General features: G+C 44.7%; 2 protein-coding genes across 3 annotated transcripts in view; both read left to right on the top strand.

Annotated features, from left to right (window-relative positions):
- Positions 1–1,237: 1,237 nt before the first annotated feature.
- FAM177B (family with sequence similarity 177 member B) lies at positions 1,238–7,023 on the top strand. The gene is made up of 5 exons (XM_081904505.1): positions 1,238–1,411; positions 2,228–2,386; positions 3,011–3,077; positions 3,679–3,776; positions 6,744–7,023. Exons 1-5 carry the CDS (start codon positions 1,385–1,387, stop codon positions 6,939–6,941), a joined length of 549 nt encoding a protein of 182 aa, XP_081760631.1. The 5' UTR covers positions 1,238–1,384; the 3' UTR covers positions 6,942–7,023.
- Positions 7,024–12,695: 5,672 nt separating this feature from the next.
- The window catches only part of DISP1 (dispatched RND transporter family member 1), a 93,351-nt gene continuing 89,509 nt past the window's right edge, over positions 12,696–16,537 (top strand). The window contains exon 1 of one of the 2 annotated variants that reach the window (XM_081903718.1): positions 12,696–12,979. In XM_081903718.1, coding sequence (XP_081759844.1) covers positions 12,806–12,979 — 174 coding nt within the window. In that variant the 5' untranslated portion in view covers positions 12,696–12,805. The remainder of the gene's footprint in view (positions 12,980–16,537) is intronic. The other variant, XM_081903719.1, reaches the window with a different exon arrangement.

Raw genomic sequence — 16,537 nt, forward strand, 5'->3', positions numbered from 1 at the left:
GGGGGCACCCTATTGCAACAGATCAATAAAGATGAGGCTTACTAGCTGCTTTGCTTCTCAATATTCTCTGGTTGGCCTCTGTTATTTTCTCCAACCGATGGAGAACCTTCAAAGGACTCTATAAGGGCTCTTGTGTTCCCCATAAGGGAATAAGGGACATCTCCCCGGTTAAATTTGTCTCACCTATAAACTCCCTACATGACTTAGGCAAGCCAGTATCTTTCAGTGGGGTGGTCAGAGGCAAAGCAATCGTGTGGAAACTGGAATATCAGCAGCAGCAACTTGTCCCGCCCATACATCCCATAATGTGCCTTCACAGTTTCCCATGCAGAGCAAGTCTTATTTGCAACTGGCTGCCCCATCTCTTAACCTCTGCCCCTTTGCGATATGCAAATAATCACCTACCTCTGCTTTTCTCAGCCTTGCCCCCAACCAGATGTTGATGGACTACAACTCCCATAATCCCTGACTGCTGGCCCTTTTTACTAGGGCTGATGGGAGTTGTAGTCCAACAGCATTTGGGGACCCAAAGTTGAGAAAGCGGGCCTACCTTATAGGACTGTTTTTAGGACTTCTGACAGTGACTGACTATGAATAATTTTGAATGCCTTGGTACACTATAAATTAAAACCTATTACTAGACTGAATCAGAGTGGGACAGAATCATTCAAGCTTTGGAGCAGTTAAACTCAAAATAAATATCCCCTTACCAGGTCTGATTATGCCTTATTCTTTACTATGCATACGACAAAAGCTTCTGATTAAAAAACGAGATAATGGCTTGTTCAAGTCGGTTCTGTCGGGAATCCGCAGCATAGCTAGAAGACCTGCGATTGCGACGTGTAACTTCCTAACACGTGGCACTTTCACAAAACAAGCAGTAGGTGGCGCGGCATCCCAGGTCACAAGCGGCTTCTCTCCATTCAACAAAGGTGTGGCGTTGATTCTGTCTGGTTAACTGCTGGGAAAGAGCAAATACCACTGTGACTTTTAACCTTGTTAAACATTTTGAGAGAGGGAGGGCATCAAAAAGGAGGTGCTGAAAATGAATCCCTAAAACTAAATTTGGAAAAAAGAAACTGCAGATTTGGCAGCCTCCTAAACTATTATTTTTGCAGGTAGTTGTTCCTCTTGGCTCGCCACCTCTCTGTTGCAATCATTTAGATCTGCATGACAGAAAAAGGAAGAAAAAAGCCCAACCCACAATTCAAATACAGACAGCCCTTTTTATGAGCGCAATTCCCTCCTGAAGCAGCTCGGCTTTTCCTGACTGGTGTCTTCAGTTATGAGCTGCTAATCTTCCCAAAAGAGGAGGAGGCCCAGTTATGTTTTCTTGTTTTCCTCCCAACTTCTTCAGCATTTTAGTCAGAGTTTCATTTCTGTGATGGAAGGCAGCCAAGGGATTCTGAAGGTGAGTGACTATTGTGGGTTTTTAATAGATCTTTAGCAATAGCTGCCTATTATAATTCCTCACACACGGCAGCAGAGAAAATCCTTTGAACCTGCTTTTAACTCCCCTGCTGTTTGTCACAGTAGCTGGGAGATAATGGAGCGGTAAACAAAATTTTCTGCTCCAGAGCTAGATGTGTTTTTCGCACGATCCCCCAATGCATTGTAAAATATGTGTGCAAAATATTTTAAGTGCACAATATGATTTTATGGACTGTGCTGAAGCCCTGAGCTCTTCATAATCAACACATATAGACTCTCATATTTTGTACTTTATCTGCCTGAGAAGACAAACACTTTCCCTCTAGCTAAGCACAAATTTAAAACAACTCAGGCACGTCATGGGGGTGTGTTTCTATGTCCTGAACTTCTTCCCTGTTATCCTAGAATAGGGGTAGCCAACATGGTGTCCTCTAGATATCGTTGGACTCCAACTCCCATCATCCTCAGCCAGTATAGCTGGTAGTCAGGGATGATGGCAGTTGTAGTTTAACATCTGGAGGACTCGTACCCTAGAATCAAGCCTGCTCTTGTCTTCATAGCTCTGCTTGGTTTTTAGTTTCCTGGTCACGCTAAAAGTGTGGCCAAAAGTTGCAAAGAGTGCAATGGAATGTTAAGTAGATTCCATATTTGTATATGATATATACACAGAGGATATGTGCAGCGCACAACCTTATTACCAACTCACCGTGAGCGAAATAAAAATAATGATGCATATGGATGCTCCCACAATTTTCCTAAAATTGTCTCAGCTGATCACCATCTTTCTGATGAGCAGGAAGAAGAAAATGGTGGCAAACAGCCAGGAGGTGAAGGTTCAAAGGGGGGGAAACCTCCAAGGAGGATTATTCATTTTACAAGTGGTGAAACGATGGAAGAATACAGTACAGAGGAAGAAGATATGGAGGAAAGCAACCACAATCCACTTCCTGACACTGTGAGAATGTTTTTAAAAACAGCAAATTTGTATATAACCTTACATTAAAAAAAAAATAGTCCCAGGGCAGCTAATAACACAAAACAAAAAGCAATTAAAGTAAATGTATCTAATTTCCCACTGCATACACACTATACCTTTAAAGCGCAATCCACACCCACCCATCCCCCGCAAAGAATTCTGGGCACTGTCGTTTCTTCAAGGTTGCTGGGAATTGTAACAACAGCGCCCATAATTCTTGACAAAAATAATGTGCTTGAAAAGCAATATACGTGCACAGCATATGACATCAGGTAATTTAAAATATCAGTAGAGCCGATAATGACCATCAGTTGGTACCGGTCTTAATGTGCTGGAAGGCCTAAGCATTAATATATATACCTGGCAATGACTGGGGTCTAAGCAAGCTTAGTTAAAGAGGGCATTTGAATATGCTGGGTGCCACAACAAAAAAGGCCCTTTTCTCCACCTGTCACTCCACCCGAGTTGTAAGGAAGACATTTTGTCTTCTGAGGTCAAAAGAGACATCCACAGCCCCGATCTCAAATATATAATCCTGCTGTTAATGGAGTGGCAAATGAGTTTCTGTACTGTCATTGGTAAAATGTTGCTTTTGTTTCATAGGTTGGCCTCTCCTGGGCTAGTTACCTGCGATTTTGGGTCCTTCGAATAGCAGCGACAACTTTTTTTAGTAAGCGTTTTCCTTTTCAATATGGTTGCCAGATTGATGAGGTGAGAACAGTCACCACATCAATTCACGATTGCTTTTTTAAAATGCCCATGTTGGGTCTGTGGACATTGGTTAAGTCTTCTGCTCCTGGGTAAGGACGTCTGTCTGTCTTCATCTTCATCCAGCAAACCAGGAACAAGGCCTATCTTACTATAGCCACCCCCAGCTTAGGGCCCAACAGATGTTAATGGACTACAACTCCCATCATCCCTGACCAGTAACTATGCTGGCTGGGGTTGATGGGAGTTGTAGTCCAACAATATCTGGAGGGGCACCAGGTTGAAGAAGGCCATTTTAATGGAAGTTAAAATGTGGTGCATATGGTGTGGGAGGATTAATGTGCATCCATAGTCCACAGAAACCAAGTTGCCCTATGGCCCATCTTTTGGTCTCCACATACTCTGCTCACAAGCTAGAGATCAACATGAGCTCAGCTCAGGTGGGATGTGGCTTGTTGTATCCGTTGGGATCCACTGGTGATTCCCACTTCCCTTCTATCCATTTTCTATTCTCTCTCTAAGATGAAGGTCCCAATTGCTGTTTTTCTTCAATATCCTTACAGCTTGCGAATTTCTTGGTGGGAAGTTCGCCGCGCTGTTTGGACTCAATGAATCCAAATATCAATATGCAATAGACGAATACTACAGGACACAGAACAAGGTAAGTGTAGTCTAGCTCCAAGTGGAGCAAAAGCAACAGGAATTAAGATCACTGGGATTGTTTGTGTTTGGTTAATTAGAGTTGCTTTATTATGGCTCAGGCCCACAGCACCAATCCTATTGAATTTATCTCCAGGGAACGACCTCCTTTTCTCTGGCAACTCTTCAGAGAATTCAGAGCAAATCTGTTTGTTTACCGATTGCCCGGTTATCTGGCTGTTTCATTGGCGGCTAAGAAGCTGCTAGGGATAAGCCCTCCTGGTTTCTTGTGAGTCTGCTGAGTGACAATAAAGATGAAGCTGGAATGCAATCAGCTTTGGATGTGGGGATCTCTGAAGAGCAAAGAAAAATGGGCCTGGCTGTGAAGTTTGGCAGGAAATAACAAAGGAGGGTCCTTTTGAAATTGGGTTACATGGGAATATTAAAGGCATGTTAGCACTCACTTCCCAAAACAAACATCTTGTATTCCTGCTGGTCCCTTTTAACTGTTTCTGCAAGCAAGTCTCCAAAACAGCTGATAAGAATTACTTGTAGCAGGTGGGACTCCACAAGACTTCATCTTTTCCTAGAAAACTGGCAGTCCCTTTCCCTGACACCTAGTTTAGTGTTGGATGGGAGAGCATTTCTTAAGATAGCACTCTCTCACACCTCCAGCCTGCAATTTATGCAATTTTGAGTCATATGGAAGACTTCTCCTTCCCCTGCCCCCGCAAGGGTCAGCCACAGCACAGCTGGAAACTGCTTATAGACTTTGCATCATAGGCCAGTCTTTCTCAAAACAGCAGGCAAACGAGGTACAGATTTACCATTTCACCTGCTGTTTTGTGAGAAGTCAGCCTCTGATGCAGAAACCTAAAAGTGGTTTCCAGCTGTGCTGAGGCTGACTGTGGAAGCAACAACACTTATTTTTCTTCAAAATGTCTGAGGTCTGCCTTTACAACTGATGATATACCTAAATTCTAACACCAGCAAAGGATACACTGAAACAGAAGTTACCAGACCCTTCTATATAGTGAGAAGGTGGGGAGGGGTATTACTCAGAAGGGTGGTGGGAATGAGTGATTGGCAGATAGCTGTGATGAGCCTGTTGATGCCTCTTAACGACTGCAATAGGTCTTACAGGAAAAAGCAAGGGGTGAGAAGGTGAAAAATGAATAAGTGTGCATGCACACGAAAGCTCATACCAAGAACTAACTTAGTTGGTCTTTAAGGTGCTACTGGAAGGATTTTTTTTTGTTTTGACTATGGCAGACCAACACGGCTACCTATCTGTAACTGGAACTACATTTTTCACCTTCTCACCCCTTGCTTTTTCCTGTAAGACCTATTGCACCCGTTAAGAGTCGTCAACAGGCTCATCACAGCTATCTGCCAATCACCCATTCCCACCACCCTTCTGAGTAATACCCCTCCCCACCTTCTCACTATATAGAAGGGTCTGGTAACTTCTGTTTCAGTGTATCTGAAGAAGTGTGCATGCACACGAAAGCTCATACCAAGAACTAACTTAGTTGGTCTTTAAGGTGCTACTGGAAGGAATTTTTTTTGTTTTGACTGTGGCAGACCAACACGGCTACCTATCTGTAACTGGAACCAGCAAAGGAGATGGGAGGAAAGGTGACATTTTCACTCTCTCCTTCTCCCCCTTGGTGTCTTCATGAGGGCTCCCAAAAGCTTTTCCTTTGACTGAATAGGGCGGGCTGTGGCTTAGGAATATGGGGAGGCTGTCCTGTTCTGTGTTTATCACAATCAGTGCTGTTTCCATTCTGCTACGTTTCAGCTTCCACTAATACTTACGTTAAGGGACACAGGTGGCGTTGTGGGTTAAGCCACAGAGCCTAGGACTTGCCAATCAGAAGGTCGGTGGTTCGAATCCCCGCGATGGGGTGAGCTCCCGTTGCTCGGTCCCTGCTCCTGCCAACCTAGCAGTTCAAAAACACATCAAAGTGCAAGTAGATAAATAGGTACCGCTCCGGGGGGAAGGTAAACGGCATTTCCTTGCGCTGCTCTGGTTCACCAGAAGCGGCTTTGTCATGCTGGCCACATGACCCGGAAGCTGTACGCCGGCTCCCTCGGCCAATAAAGCGAGATGAGCGCCGCAACCCCAGAGTCATCCGCGACTGGACCTTACGGTCAGGGGTCCCTTTACTTTTAATACTTATGTTATTTATTTCACAAAATTTAAGTACCACTTGATTATAAAAAAATTGGTAAAGGCTATTAATGGCTATTAACCATGATGGCTGTGCTTTGCCTCCACGGTCATAGAATCATAGAATTGTAGAGCTGGAAGAGACCCCCTGGGGTCATCTAGTCCAACCCCGTGTAATGCACAGATCTCAACTAAAGCATCCATGACAGATGGCCATCCAACCTCTGCTTTGAAATCTCCTTCATTGGAGATTTCAAAGCAGAGGTTGGATGGCCATCTTCAGAGTCTTTTCCACTGTTGAACGCTGGTTGACTGACTGAACCCAAAGAGTGGTCAGTAAAGGTTCCTCATCATCCTGGAAAAAAATGACAAGTGGGGTGCTGCAGGGTTCTGTCCTGGGCCTGTTGTTGTTCAACATCTTTATAAATGACTTGGATGAAGGAATTGAGGGGATGCTCTTCAAATTTGCAGGTGACACCAAACTGGGAGGGGTATCTAAAGCTAAGGACAGATTAGAGAACTGGGCGCAAGCTAACAAAATGAATTTCAGTAGGGACAAATGTAAGCTTATACATTTGGGCAGGAAGTGGAAGCTGCACCAATATAAGATGGGGACACTTGGCTTGTCAGCTGGAAACCGCAGGACAGGAGAATGTGAGATTCCTGTGGACATCCTGGACCACTGTCCTGATCCAGTAGGTTCTTATGTAAAATAAGAAAATATTTGTTTAGCTGTTGTCACATGCCTCCTTTAAGACATCCAAATTGTTTTGGTTTTGTGCCTTGAATTTGCTATTGTCTGGGGGTTCGTTTCAGGAAAGTGAAAGTGATGAAGATGGAGAAGAGATGCAGGAGATGGAGGGGACTGTTGCATCAAATGAAAAAGAGCACCTGGAGAGGCAGAGCTTTGGATATGGGTCCATTGATTCTAAAGAGACACCTGCATATTCTCTGGAAAACACTGTTGCAGTGGTCAATGAACTTGAAGAAGGTAGCCTCCCCAGTCCAAAATGAACTTTAGCCACTGTCAAGTTTGTAAATAAGCACTTGATGGACATCTAAATATGGAATGCTTTGAATAAAAAAACCACACAGCTTTGCCTTGTTACTGGAACTTCATGCTGAACGGACCCATTCATGCCCAGAATATAAACTCGTCAATTTTAATTGGGGGTAGTCTCGTTATATTTTACCACAAGGTGGCACTGCACGACAATCTCTAATTTTGAGGTTGACTTTTCAAGTTGTCCCAAGACAACAGACTTCTAGTAAAAAGAGACATGGCTGCTTTTGTTTTCACAACAAATTCATTCAGCTTGAAAATGGTTCCTGTTCATTTGGTGGTTGTAATCTGGGTTTGAATTGGCACTTTAGCAGCCCACCATGTCAGGGAGTAATTATTTGGTTTATTGACACAAAGTGTTTGTTTGATTCAAGGAAGAATCTACTATATATTTTGGAAAGTGGCTTGTGTTTGTTTGGCTGTCTGTCTGTCCTCTATGGAATGCCCCTGAGATATCATTGCCAAATGTGACTCAAGGGTTCATTAAATATTAAATATGAAAATCTTCCCTAAACAGGGCTGCCTTCAGATGTCTTTTAAAAATAGGATAGCTGCTTATTTCCTTGACATCTGATGGAAGGGCCTTCCCTGTCTGGTTCCCTGTAACCTCACTTCTCGCAATGAGGGAACCGCCAGAAGGCCCTCAGTGCTGGATCCCAGTGTCCGGTCTGAACGATGAGGGTGGAGACGCTTTTTCAGGTATACAGGAGTGAGGCCGTTTAGGGCTTTAAAGGTCAGCACCAACACTTTGAATTGTGCTCGGAAACATACTGGGAGCCAATGCAGATGTCTTAGGACCGGTATTAATATGGTCCCGGCGGCCACTCCCAGTCACCACTCTAGCTACCACATTCTGGATTAGTTGCAGTTTCCGGGTCACTGGCATTGCAGTAGTCCAAGCGAGAGATAACTATAGCATGTAGAGAACTCTGGCAAGACAGTCCACAGGCAGGTAGGGTCTCAGCCTGTGTACCAGATGGAGCTGGTAGACAGCCGCCCTGGACACAGAATTAACCTGTGCCTCCATGGACAGTCTTGAGTCCAAAATGACTTCCAGGCTGTGCACCTGGTCCTTCAGTGGCAGTTACCCCATTCGGGACCAGGGAGTCCCCCACACCCGCCTGCCCCCTGTCCCCCAGAAACAGTACTTCTTTCTTGTCAGGATTCAACCTCAATCTGTTAGCCGCCATCCATCCTCCAACTGCCTCTAGGCCTTCACTGCCTTCACTGGTTCTGATTTAAAAGAGAGGTAGAGCTGGGTGTCATCTGCATACTGATGAACACTCAGCCCAAACTCCCTGATGATCTCTCCCAGTGGCTTCATATAGATGTTGAAAAGCATGGGGGAGACGATGGAACCCTGAGGCACCCCACAAGTGAGAGCCCAGGGGTCTGAACACTCATCCCCCCCACCACTTTCTGGACACGGCCCAAGAGAAAGGAGCAGAACCACAGTGTGCAGCTATGAAATTTGTACAACCTGTTTTACCAAATATTGTGGCACAGCATGCAAAGTACAATGATGCCTTTTCAAAGCACCTCCGGGTCTCCCCAAAATGACCAGACATCCAAAATAAAATTGCACCTAGTCTTGAACTGTAGTCATATCATTTTCTATGGGAATAGGTAGCAAAGAGAGAAGTGGGGAGGCTCTAGAACATGGGTGGGACAACTCTTAGCCCTCCAGATGTGGACTCCAGCTTTCATCTGCCCCAGCCAGTGTAACCAGCAACATCTAGAGGACCATAGGTATTCCACCATTTCTATAGTTGGTTTCCAGGCCAAGTGATTTATCAACTGGACAAAATGAGACACCAGTGCCTTCTTCCATCTCCAATCAAAGATGAGGTCATCATGCTAAACCAGTCAAACAGAATCGGATAGCATATTTAAAGTTACACTGATATGAAATTGATCTCACTGTATGACTCTTGTTTGCATCATTCAATGTATATCGTACATTCTACACAATTTCCTGGTTGTCTCAGGAGATTATTAGGGGATTATTTGATAAACCAGAATTAGTATGATTCTCTTAAGGTCACTTTCAGATATATTTGACACTAGGATGAAAAAGTGTTGCTGTTTTTTTAAAAGTTACACACTGGGCCTCAAATATTCCCAGAATCTCCATCTGGAGATACAATGCTAAAGGAGCAGACTTCACAAATGCTCAGAGGCAGTAAGTTCGGATGTATCCTACAGAGATGAACACCAGTTTATTGCCCAAGTTCCCACTATAAAGGTGCATCAGTTGCCAGAGCCTTTTTTATTCAGCTAAGTATGTGTGACCATCGAACATAGCTGAATATTATCACAGGGGAAACATTTGCTATTTCAGATGGAATAAAGGTCTCCAATTAGGTTGCTGCCCTTTCTTTGTGCTGGAGACTCTGTGGCTTTAAAATCTGCCTACTAATTTAAATTCAACAGGTGCAGCTTTCTCCTGTTACAGCAGTTATGAAAGCAGGGGTAGCTAATCTGTGCCCCACCCCCAGATGTTGGATTCTAACTCCTGGCAGCCCAAGGCAGCAAGGGCTATGGTCAAGGGTGATGGGAATTGTATTTCCAATGACATTTGGAAGCTCATGTGTTAGCCCTCTCCCCACCAAATCCATAGGAAGCTTGCCAGAAAAAATATGTCAGATCTAGTGTAAGGCACAGCTGTCTGCAAAGAAAATGTTTTTGGGACTCAAAGGTTATAGGGGATTGGAGCCTCCCTGAGCATAAAACCCCATAGATAAGAAGATATTTATGTAAGTATGTGAATCTGGCAACTGACAGGTTATCCAGTTCCTGAGGGGATTATGTTTGTTATGCAGAGCAAGAGAGTGAAATCTTAACAGTGTTAAGGCTTGAGTCAGAAATATTCTTATGATCCCTTTCAACTCTTTCCCCTTCTCTGAGAAGACGTGAGAGTACAGAAACAACCTGCTGTCCATGGGAAGGATTATCTGTACCATGACAAGAGCTTTATGTCAGGGCCACCATTTCAGATTTTCATAGCCAGCAAGATCCATATAATAATAATAATTTATTATTTATACCCTGCCCATCTGGCTGTGTTTCCCCAGCCACTCTAAGTCCCACTCTTGAATACTTCACTTAAATGGTGAAAAAGCAGTCTAGCTGTGATTATTTCCTGCTTTGTTTATACTTCAGTTTTACAGCCCTCAGCTATTAGTCATAATCGCTTCATGGGCATATCTCATCTCTGGATACTCAGGGAGATTCACAGCAAAGCATAAAAATAATGTAAGTATATCAACAGTACATTGTTATTAATGGCACCTCCCTATTTTTAAAAAAATATTCAAATTTTCATAATTTAAAAGTTACACAATTGAAAACACTTCAGTATCTTTCCCCCCCATAATTCATTGCAAAAGGGAACAAAGTCAGACGTCCTGTGCCTTAGGAGGTGGTAGCAATTATATGCCAAATTGCTCCCCAGGTCTGACTGTCTGTGGTTGAAAGCAGCATGCTTTTCTTCAAGTACATGCGGGTGCCCCAGCTATATTCTTTCCTTGAGCATTTCACCTTTCCAGCATTTATGTAATGGATGAAAATTAGGGCTTAAATCCTTAATTAATTAACCAATAATTAATTAACCAATTAATTAACCAATAATTAACCAAGGCTAATCAATGAAAAAACCCACCTTTTGTTAATGTGACCCCAATAAACTGGGAAGCAGACTTTAAAAAACAACAAGCGCTTATATAAACTGCAGAGCACCATATTAAACAAAGGCATTATTCCTTCACACAGAGAGACATGTATTTGCTTCTTCAGGTAAAGTCAGGACAGGGCAGCAGGCTGATCTGGATGCAGGCTTGCAACCGGTCTTGGACTTGGTTGCACTTCCCTCAAAGGACCAAGTTAGCAGCCTGGGGATTCTCCTGGATTTGGCAATGTCTATGGAAGTGCAGCTAGCAGAAGTTGCTAAGAGTGCTTTTTACTGGTATCTCCTTTCCCATAAAGGCCCTTCCCCAAATATGCTTCAGGAGTCTTGGGGATGCTTCAGAACGAAGGAGGCTGAAGGAGAAATTGACAAAAATTGACCCTTATTCACCTATCCCTTTCTACGAGCAGGATCACATCCTAGCATGACAGATATATGAAATGTCTATCTAATCCAAATGGCAGTGCTCCTTTATCATTCTTCCACAGCCATGTGAATCCACCTTTTCATGGAACTTCTTTCAGACTCCAACTGGATGATAAGACTTAGGAGAAATTCATTTGCAGTAACATCAAGCATACTCCCTGTGGTCAACTTGTTTGTGTGTTTCCTCAGCCTCTTTCAAATCTACCATTTCCTTCCTTCTTTCCTTCCTTCCATATTCTATTTTGTCGTCCCCCCACTCATTATTTTTTGCCTTTGCTGTGCATCATCATCGTTCACTTTCTTCCCAGGTGACACAAAGCAAACAAAATATAAACTCTAGTCTAGAACAAATTATAGCAAACCACCAATAAAAATTTAAACACCACATCTATACCAATAAAAGGCAGGACTTGCAGATCCTGCCGTACAGGAGAGGCAACAAGTACTTTAAGCAATTCAAATCAGGCAAAACTGCATGTAATAAGGAATTTATTTTGTTGTTGTTTAGTCATTTAGCCATGTCCGACTCTTCGTGACCCCATGAGCACGCCAGGCACTTCTGTCTTCCACTGCCTCCTGCAGTTTGGTCAAACTCATGCTGGTAGCTTTGAGAACAATGTCCAACCATCTCATCCCCTGTCTTCCCCTTCTCCTTGTGCCCTCCATCTTTCCCAACATCAGGGGCTTATCCTGGGAGTCTTCTCTTCTCAGGAGGTGGCCAAAGTATTGGAGTCTCAGCTTCAGGATCCGTCCTTCCAGTGAGCACTCAGGGCTTATTTCCTTCAGAATGGAGAGGTTTGATCTTCTTGCAGTCCATGGGACTCTCCAGAGTCTCCTCCAGCACCATAATTCAAAAGCATCTATTCTTCGGCTATCAGCCTTCTTTATGGTCCACCTCTCACTTCCATACATCACTACTGGGAAAACCATAGCTTTTGCCCGGTGCTTAAAATGGAAAAAGTTGGCACCAGCAGGGAGCATCCCTGGGGAGAGCATTCCACAAGTGAGGAGCCACAAGACCCCCTTCTTTGTTTCCACCTTCTGGATGGAAACCCAAGGAGAGGGCACCCAGAAAAGGGATTCAGGTGGTGATTGCAGGGTCCAGGGTTGGTTCATATGGGCAGAGGCTCTGGAAGTTTACAAGGGCGAGAGCTCCCTGCGTTGTTATTCATTAGACACCATCAGCGTGCATAGCGCTTTACAGACTACAAAAGGAGAAGATCCCTGCCTTGAGGGGCTTCCAATTCAACACAAGGGCGACATCAGGAGAAAGAGAAATGGAGGCCAGGCTTGGATGCCTATCCCACCCCAAGAATCCGGCATACATTCAAACCATGCATTTCAAGTATATAATCTAACCGTCCCAAGCTGCATTTCGCAGTTCGATCTAGGTTTTTATGAGACCCCGAGTCAAAAAATGGTAGTATATCCCTCCCCTCCTCAAAGGGGTAAACGTATTAGAAAGGAGCAAGGGCACGCGCACCACCCGCCAAGCTTTTCCACCTTTCCCTGCTCCTGGAAAACCCGCTGCCCTATCGCGGCCGCAGCGAGCCTAGACCGCGTCGGGGTGGCGCCACGCTCAAGATGGCGGGGTCGCCTGCGCGCCACGCTCAAGATGGGCGGCTGCTCCCCTCCCCTCTCCCTCTCTCCCTGGCCCAGACCTCTTCCCGGCAGTGATTTCCGGAGCGAGAGGGATTCCGTCCCATGGTAACAGGGCCACGGCGGGGGACGCCAGAGGGGCTGCTCACTTCCTGCCCCGCAGAGAGACGCGGCGCGGAGAGAAAGGGAGAGGACGGGGAGGAGGACGAGGGCGACGAGCTCCACACGCGCCCCCTCAGCAGCAAGCCGGGCAGGGACCGCCCCCTCGCAGGGACCCAGGTAAGAATTGGTCCTGCGCTCCGCGGGGTGGGGACGGGCAGGGGGCTTCTGCCCCGGGGATTTGCACAGGTAGCCAGCGCCTCGGTTGCAGAGGAGGCCCAGCCTTGTCTGTGCGGACTGGGGAGGTGAGCGCGCGACTGCGGGGGGAGCCGCGAGGACCCGCTGGGGAAAGGAGGAGGAGGAGGAGGGGGCCCCCGCTGCTCGTGAAGCCGCGTTTGGCCCAGCAAACTGGGGCTTGCATCTCTCCAAGCCTGGCTCTACGCTTGCCTGCAGTACCCTTCCTCCTAAATAATGCTAAAAGTGAAGAGTTGCGGCTTTTTACTTACAACAACCTCCCTCTTGCAGAGCTTAAGCATCTTCTCTCTCGGGTCTCAGTGACAACTCTGGTATGCAATTGTTTGCAAAGTGTGTAGAATTTTCCTGTCTCTTACCCGCCTCACAAACCCCTTTCCAGTGGTGCATAAGGTCCAGCATACCCAAAATGAGCTTCACATCCGACTCTTTGTTAGTGCTGTATCCATCTTCTGGAACGGAGGAGGATTTCCTTAGGTAGACTGTTGCTTTCATCAGGTTTCACCCCAAATTTAGGTTTCATCACCAGAACGGCTTTGTTTTCCTTCACTCCTCACATGCAAACATGCCCTTTGTATGTGGTGTTCTGCATATTTTGGGGAGGAAACTTGACTCAAGTTCTGGCAGGCATAGTCAAGGTAGTGATGTTGATTTAGCTATCAGGCTTGATCACTTTCTGGTTGGGGCTGATGGGAGTTGTAGTCCACAACATCTGGAAGACACTACTCTGGCTACTGCTGTGTTGAGTATGATGTGCTTCCTTTTGGATTCTAAATTGCACAAGGAGCATTGGAAGTGATGTGGGGAATTTAAGGGATCTTTTATTCAGCTAAATATGTGAAAAGAGCTAGGAAGGCAACACAGTCTGTGCTGTTCTCCATCTGTGTATGGGGACTTTTATATAGCTCAGTTGTAAAGCACACATACCTTGCACAGAAAAGGTCCCAGGTTCTCTCCCTTGCATCTGTAGGAAGGATTGGAAAAGGCCACTGTCTTGAGAGCCTGCAGAGATGTTGCCAGTCATCATAGAGCTAAATGGACCAATGGTCTCAGCATACGGCCACTTCCTATGTTGCTTGTTGAGGACTGGACTCTGGGGATCGGAATTGCTGAAAAGGTGCTTTGTGATCTCCACAAATACAGCTGTCTGGTCATGTTATTATTAGAAACATCATCTGACAGAACCCTGTTCTACTTTGCAGGGAGATGGGAAATGTTCCACTGATGGCTCATTCTTTGATTCGAATAAGACTCCTTTAATTAGTTATTTTCTGTGATGCAGGATTTTTATTTATGTGTGTTTGAATTGGGTATTAAGAGGATGCTTATGCACACATATGGTATCTTTCTAAAGGGGCTTTTACTGATAAAAGATACATGTTGACTGAAGGTCAAACATGGAAGGTGGAACTTGAGGGAAAGGACCACATGGTTTGTCTAGTCCAAGGCTAGTCAATATGGTGCCCTCCAGTTCTTGTTAGACTTCAGTTTCCATCATTATGACTGTTGGCCATTTTAACCTAGTGTCGCCTGCCTGCCCTAAAATTGGATCCAATTCCAAAGCCATCTCTGACACTTAAGTCAGAGACAGTAGGGAATTTCACTGCCTTTTGGGGTTAATTGAAATTATATTTGAATGCGTTATCATATAAAGTTTCTGTATGCTGGGTCAGGCCATTCATCCATTTAGTTAAGTATTGTTTACTTCGCCTAGCAGCAGACTCAAGGTCTCATTTGTTTCTCAGTGCTGGCATCTGAGAGCCTTTAATTGGAGGTGTCTGAGAGTGTACATGGGACCTTCTGTGCTGGTTCAGTGAGCCGCAGTACCAATAATCCTTTGGTTAATTATCTGGTGTACAAGAATCTGCTACATCAGAATATTTACATTCCTGTGCTAAGCACATATTCAAAGCAAAGAAAGCTCTTTTAACTTTAGCCATAACATTTATAAAACGACTGCTGCTTGTCTTGGATTGTTCAGAATTAATAAAGGCTCTGGTCGTTTTATTACCCTGTAGTAGAAACAGAGGCTCCAGATATTATTCCACTTATTTATTTTTTACCTCAGAGGGGGCAGAATTTAGTTTGAGTTTGCAACAGGGATTGCATTTTTAAAGTACTGGAAGCTAAGGCTTATGTTCATCTCCCCTCTTCCAAATATATCAAGGGTTGACAGTATTTCTTTTATCATTGAGGTGGGTTAGAACATGTCATTTTCCACTGTTTGTGTAGTTGTTTTTTTTAAATAAACACATTGACAACATTTGGTTTCCCCCTTAATTTCCCCTTTCAGTCCCCGCCCATCATAAAAGAACTCAGACATAGCTCATTGATACAAATGAATACAAGAGAAATAAATAAAGGTAACTTATTTTTATTAGGGACGCGGGTGGCGCTGTGGGTTAAACCACAGAGCCTAGGACCTGCTGATCAGAAGGTCGGCGGTTCAAATCCCCGCGACAGGGTGAGCTCCTGTTGCTCGGTCCCTGCTCCTGCCAACCTAGCAGTTCGAAAGCACGTCAAAGTGCAAGTAGATAAATAGGTACTGCTCTGGCGGGAAGGTAAACAGCGTTTCCATGCGCTGGAACCAGAAGCGGCTTAGTCATGCTGGCTACATGACCCGGAAGCTGTATGCCGGCTACTTTGGCCAATAAAGTGAGATGAGCGCCGCAACCCCAGAGTTGGCCACGACTGGACCTAATGGTCAGGGGTACCTTTATGTTCCACATGTCAGAAGAACCTTGGCTGGTCTTCCCTTAAACGGAGGTGAACCTAGAGTTGCAACCCTTGGCATACTTACCGTATTTGGGAGTAAGTCCCACTGAACGTAAGCGGGATTTAGGTCTGAGTAAACTTGTATAGGATTTCATTACATGTATATCAACAGCATAGTAGGACCATTATAAAAATGTTATAAGGTGAACCTTTTTACATATCAGTGCTCCTCAGCAAACCTACAATCATGTGAATTTCTTGAGTTGATGAATTTTTAAGGTAGAGCATGCCTAAATTAGAAACAAAACAATTATTCAGTAGTAATGTAAACCTTCGCACCTCATCGGCTATCCAGCTGATTTTAGTAGTTGCTTAGGTTTCCTGTTTGGAATGGGATGTAGAATTCTGGTTACTTTCCAGCACATCTGTTGGAGGAAGAGGGGAAACAAGCAACCCTTTAAACTCAGCCTTCCCCAGCCTAGTACCTTTCAGATGCTTTGAACATCATTACTGAACATTGGTTGATGGGAGTGGTAGTCCAAAAATATTTGGAGAAAGATGCTCTAACTTCTCTGTTGTGCCTCAAGGATTTTTTGTTAGTGAAATGGAAGTGGCCTTCAGCCATATTTTGGCCTGTTACTATTTCAGATATTGGGTTATCTGTGGTAAAAGACAGAAGGTGATCATCCCAGAATAAGTATGAACATTTCTTCCTCCCCCACACCCCCTGCTTCTGCACTGGAGATGTAGACAGTGTCAAACATTGGAACT

This window comes from Podarcis melisellensis, assembly GCF_964234715.1.
Source record: "Podarcis melisellensis genome assembly, chromosome: 3".
In the NCBI taxonomy this organism is placed as follows: Eukaryota; Metazoa; Chordata; class Lepidosauria; order Squamata; family Lacertidae; genus Podarcis; species Podarcis melisellensis.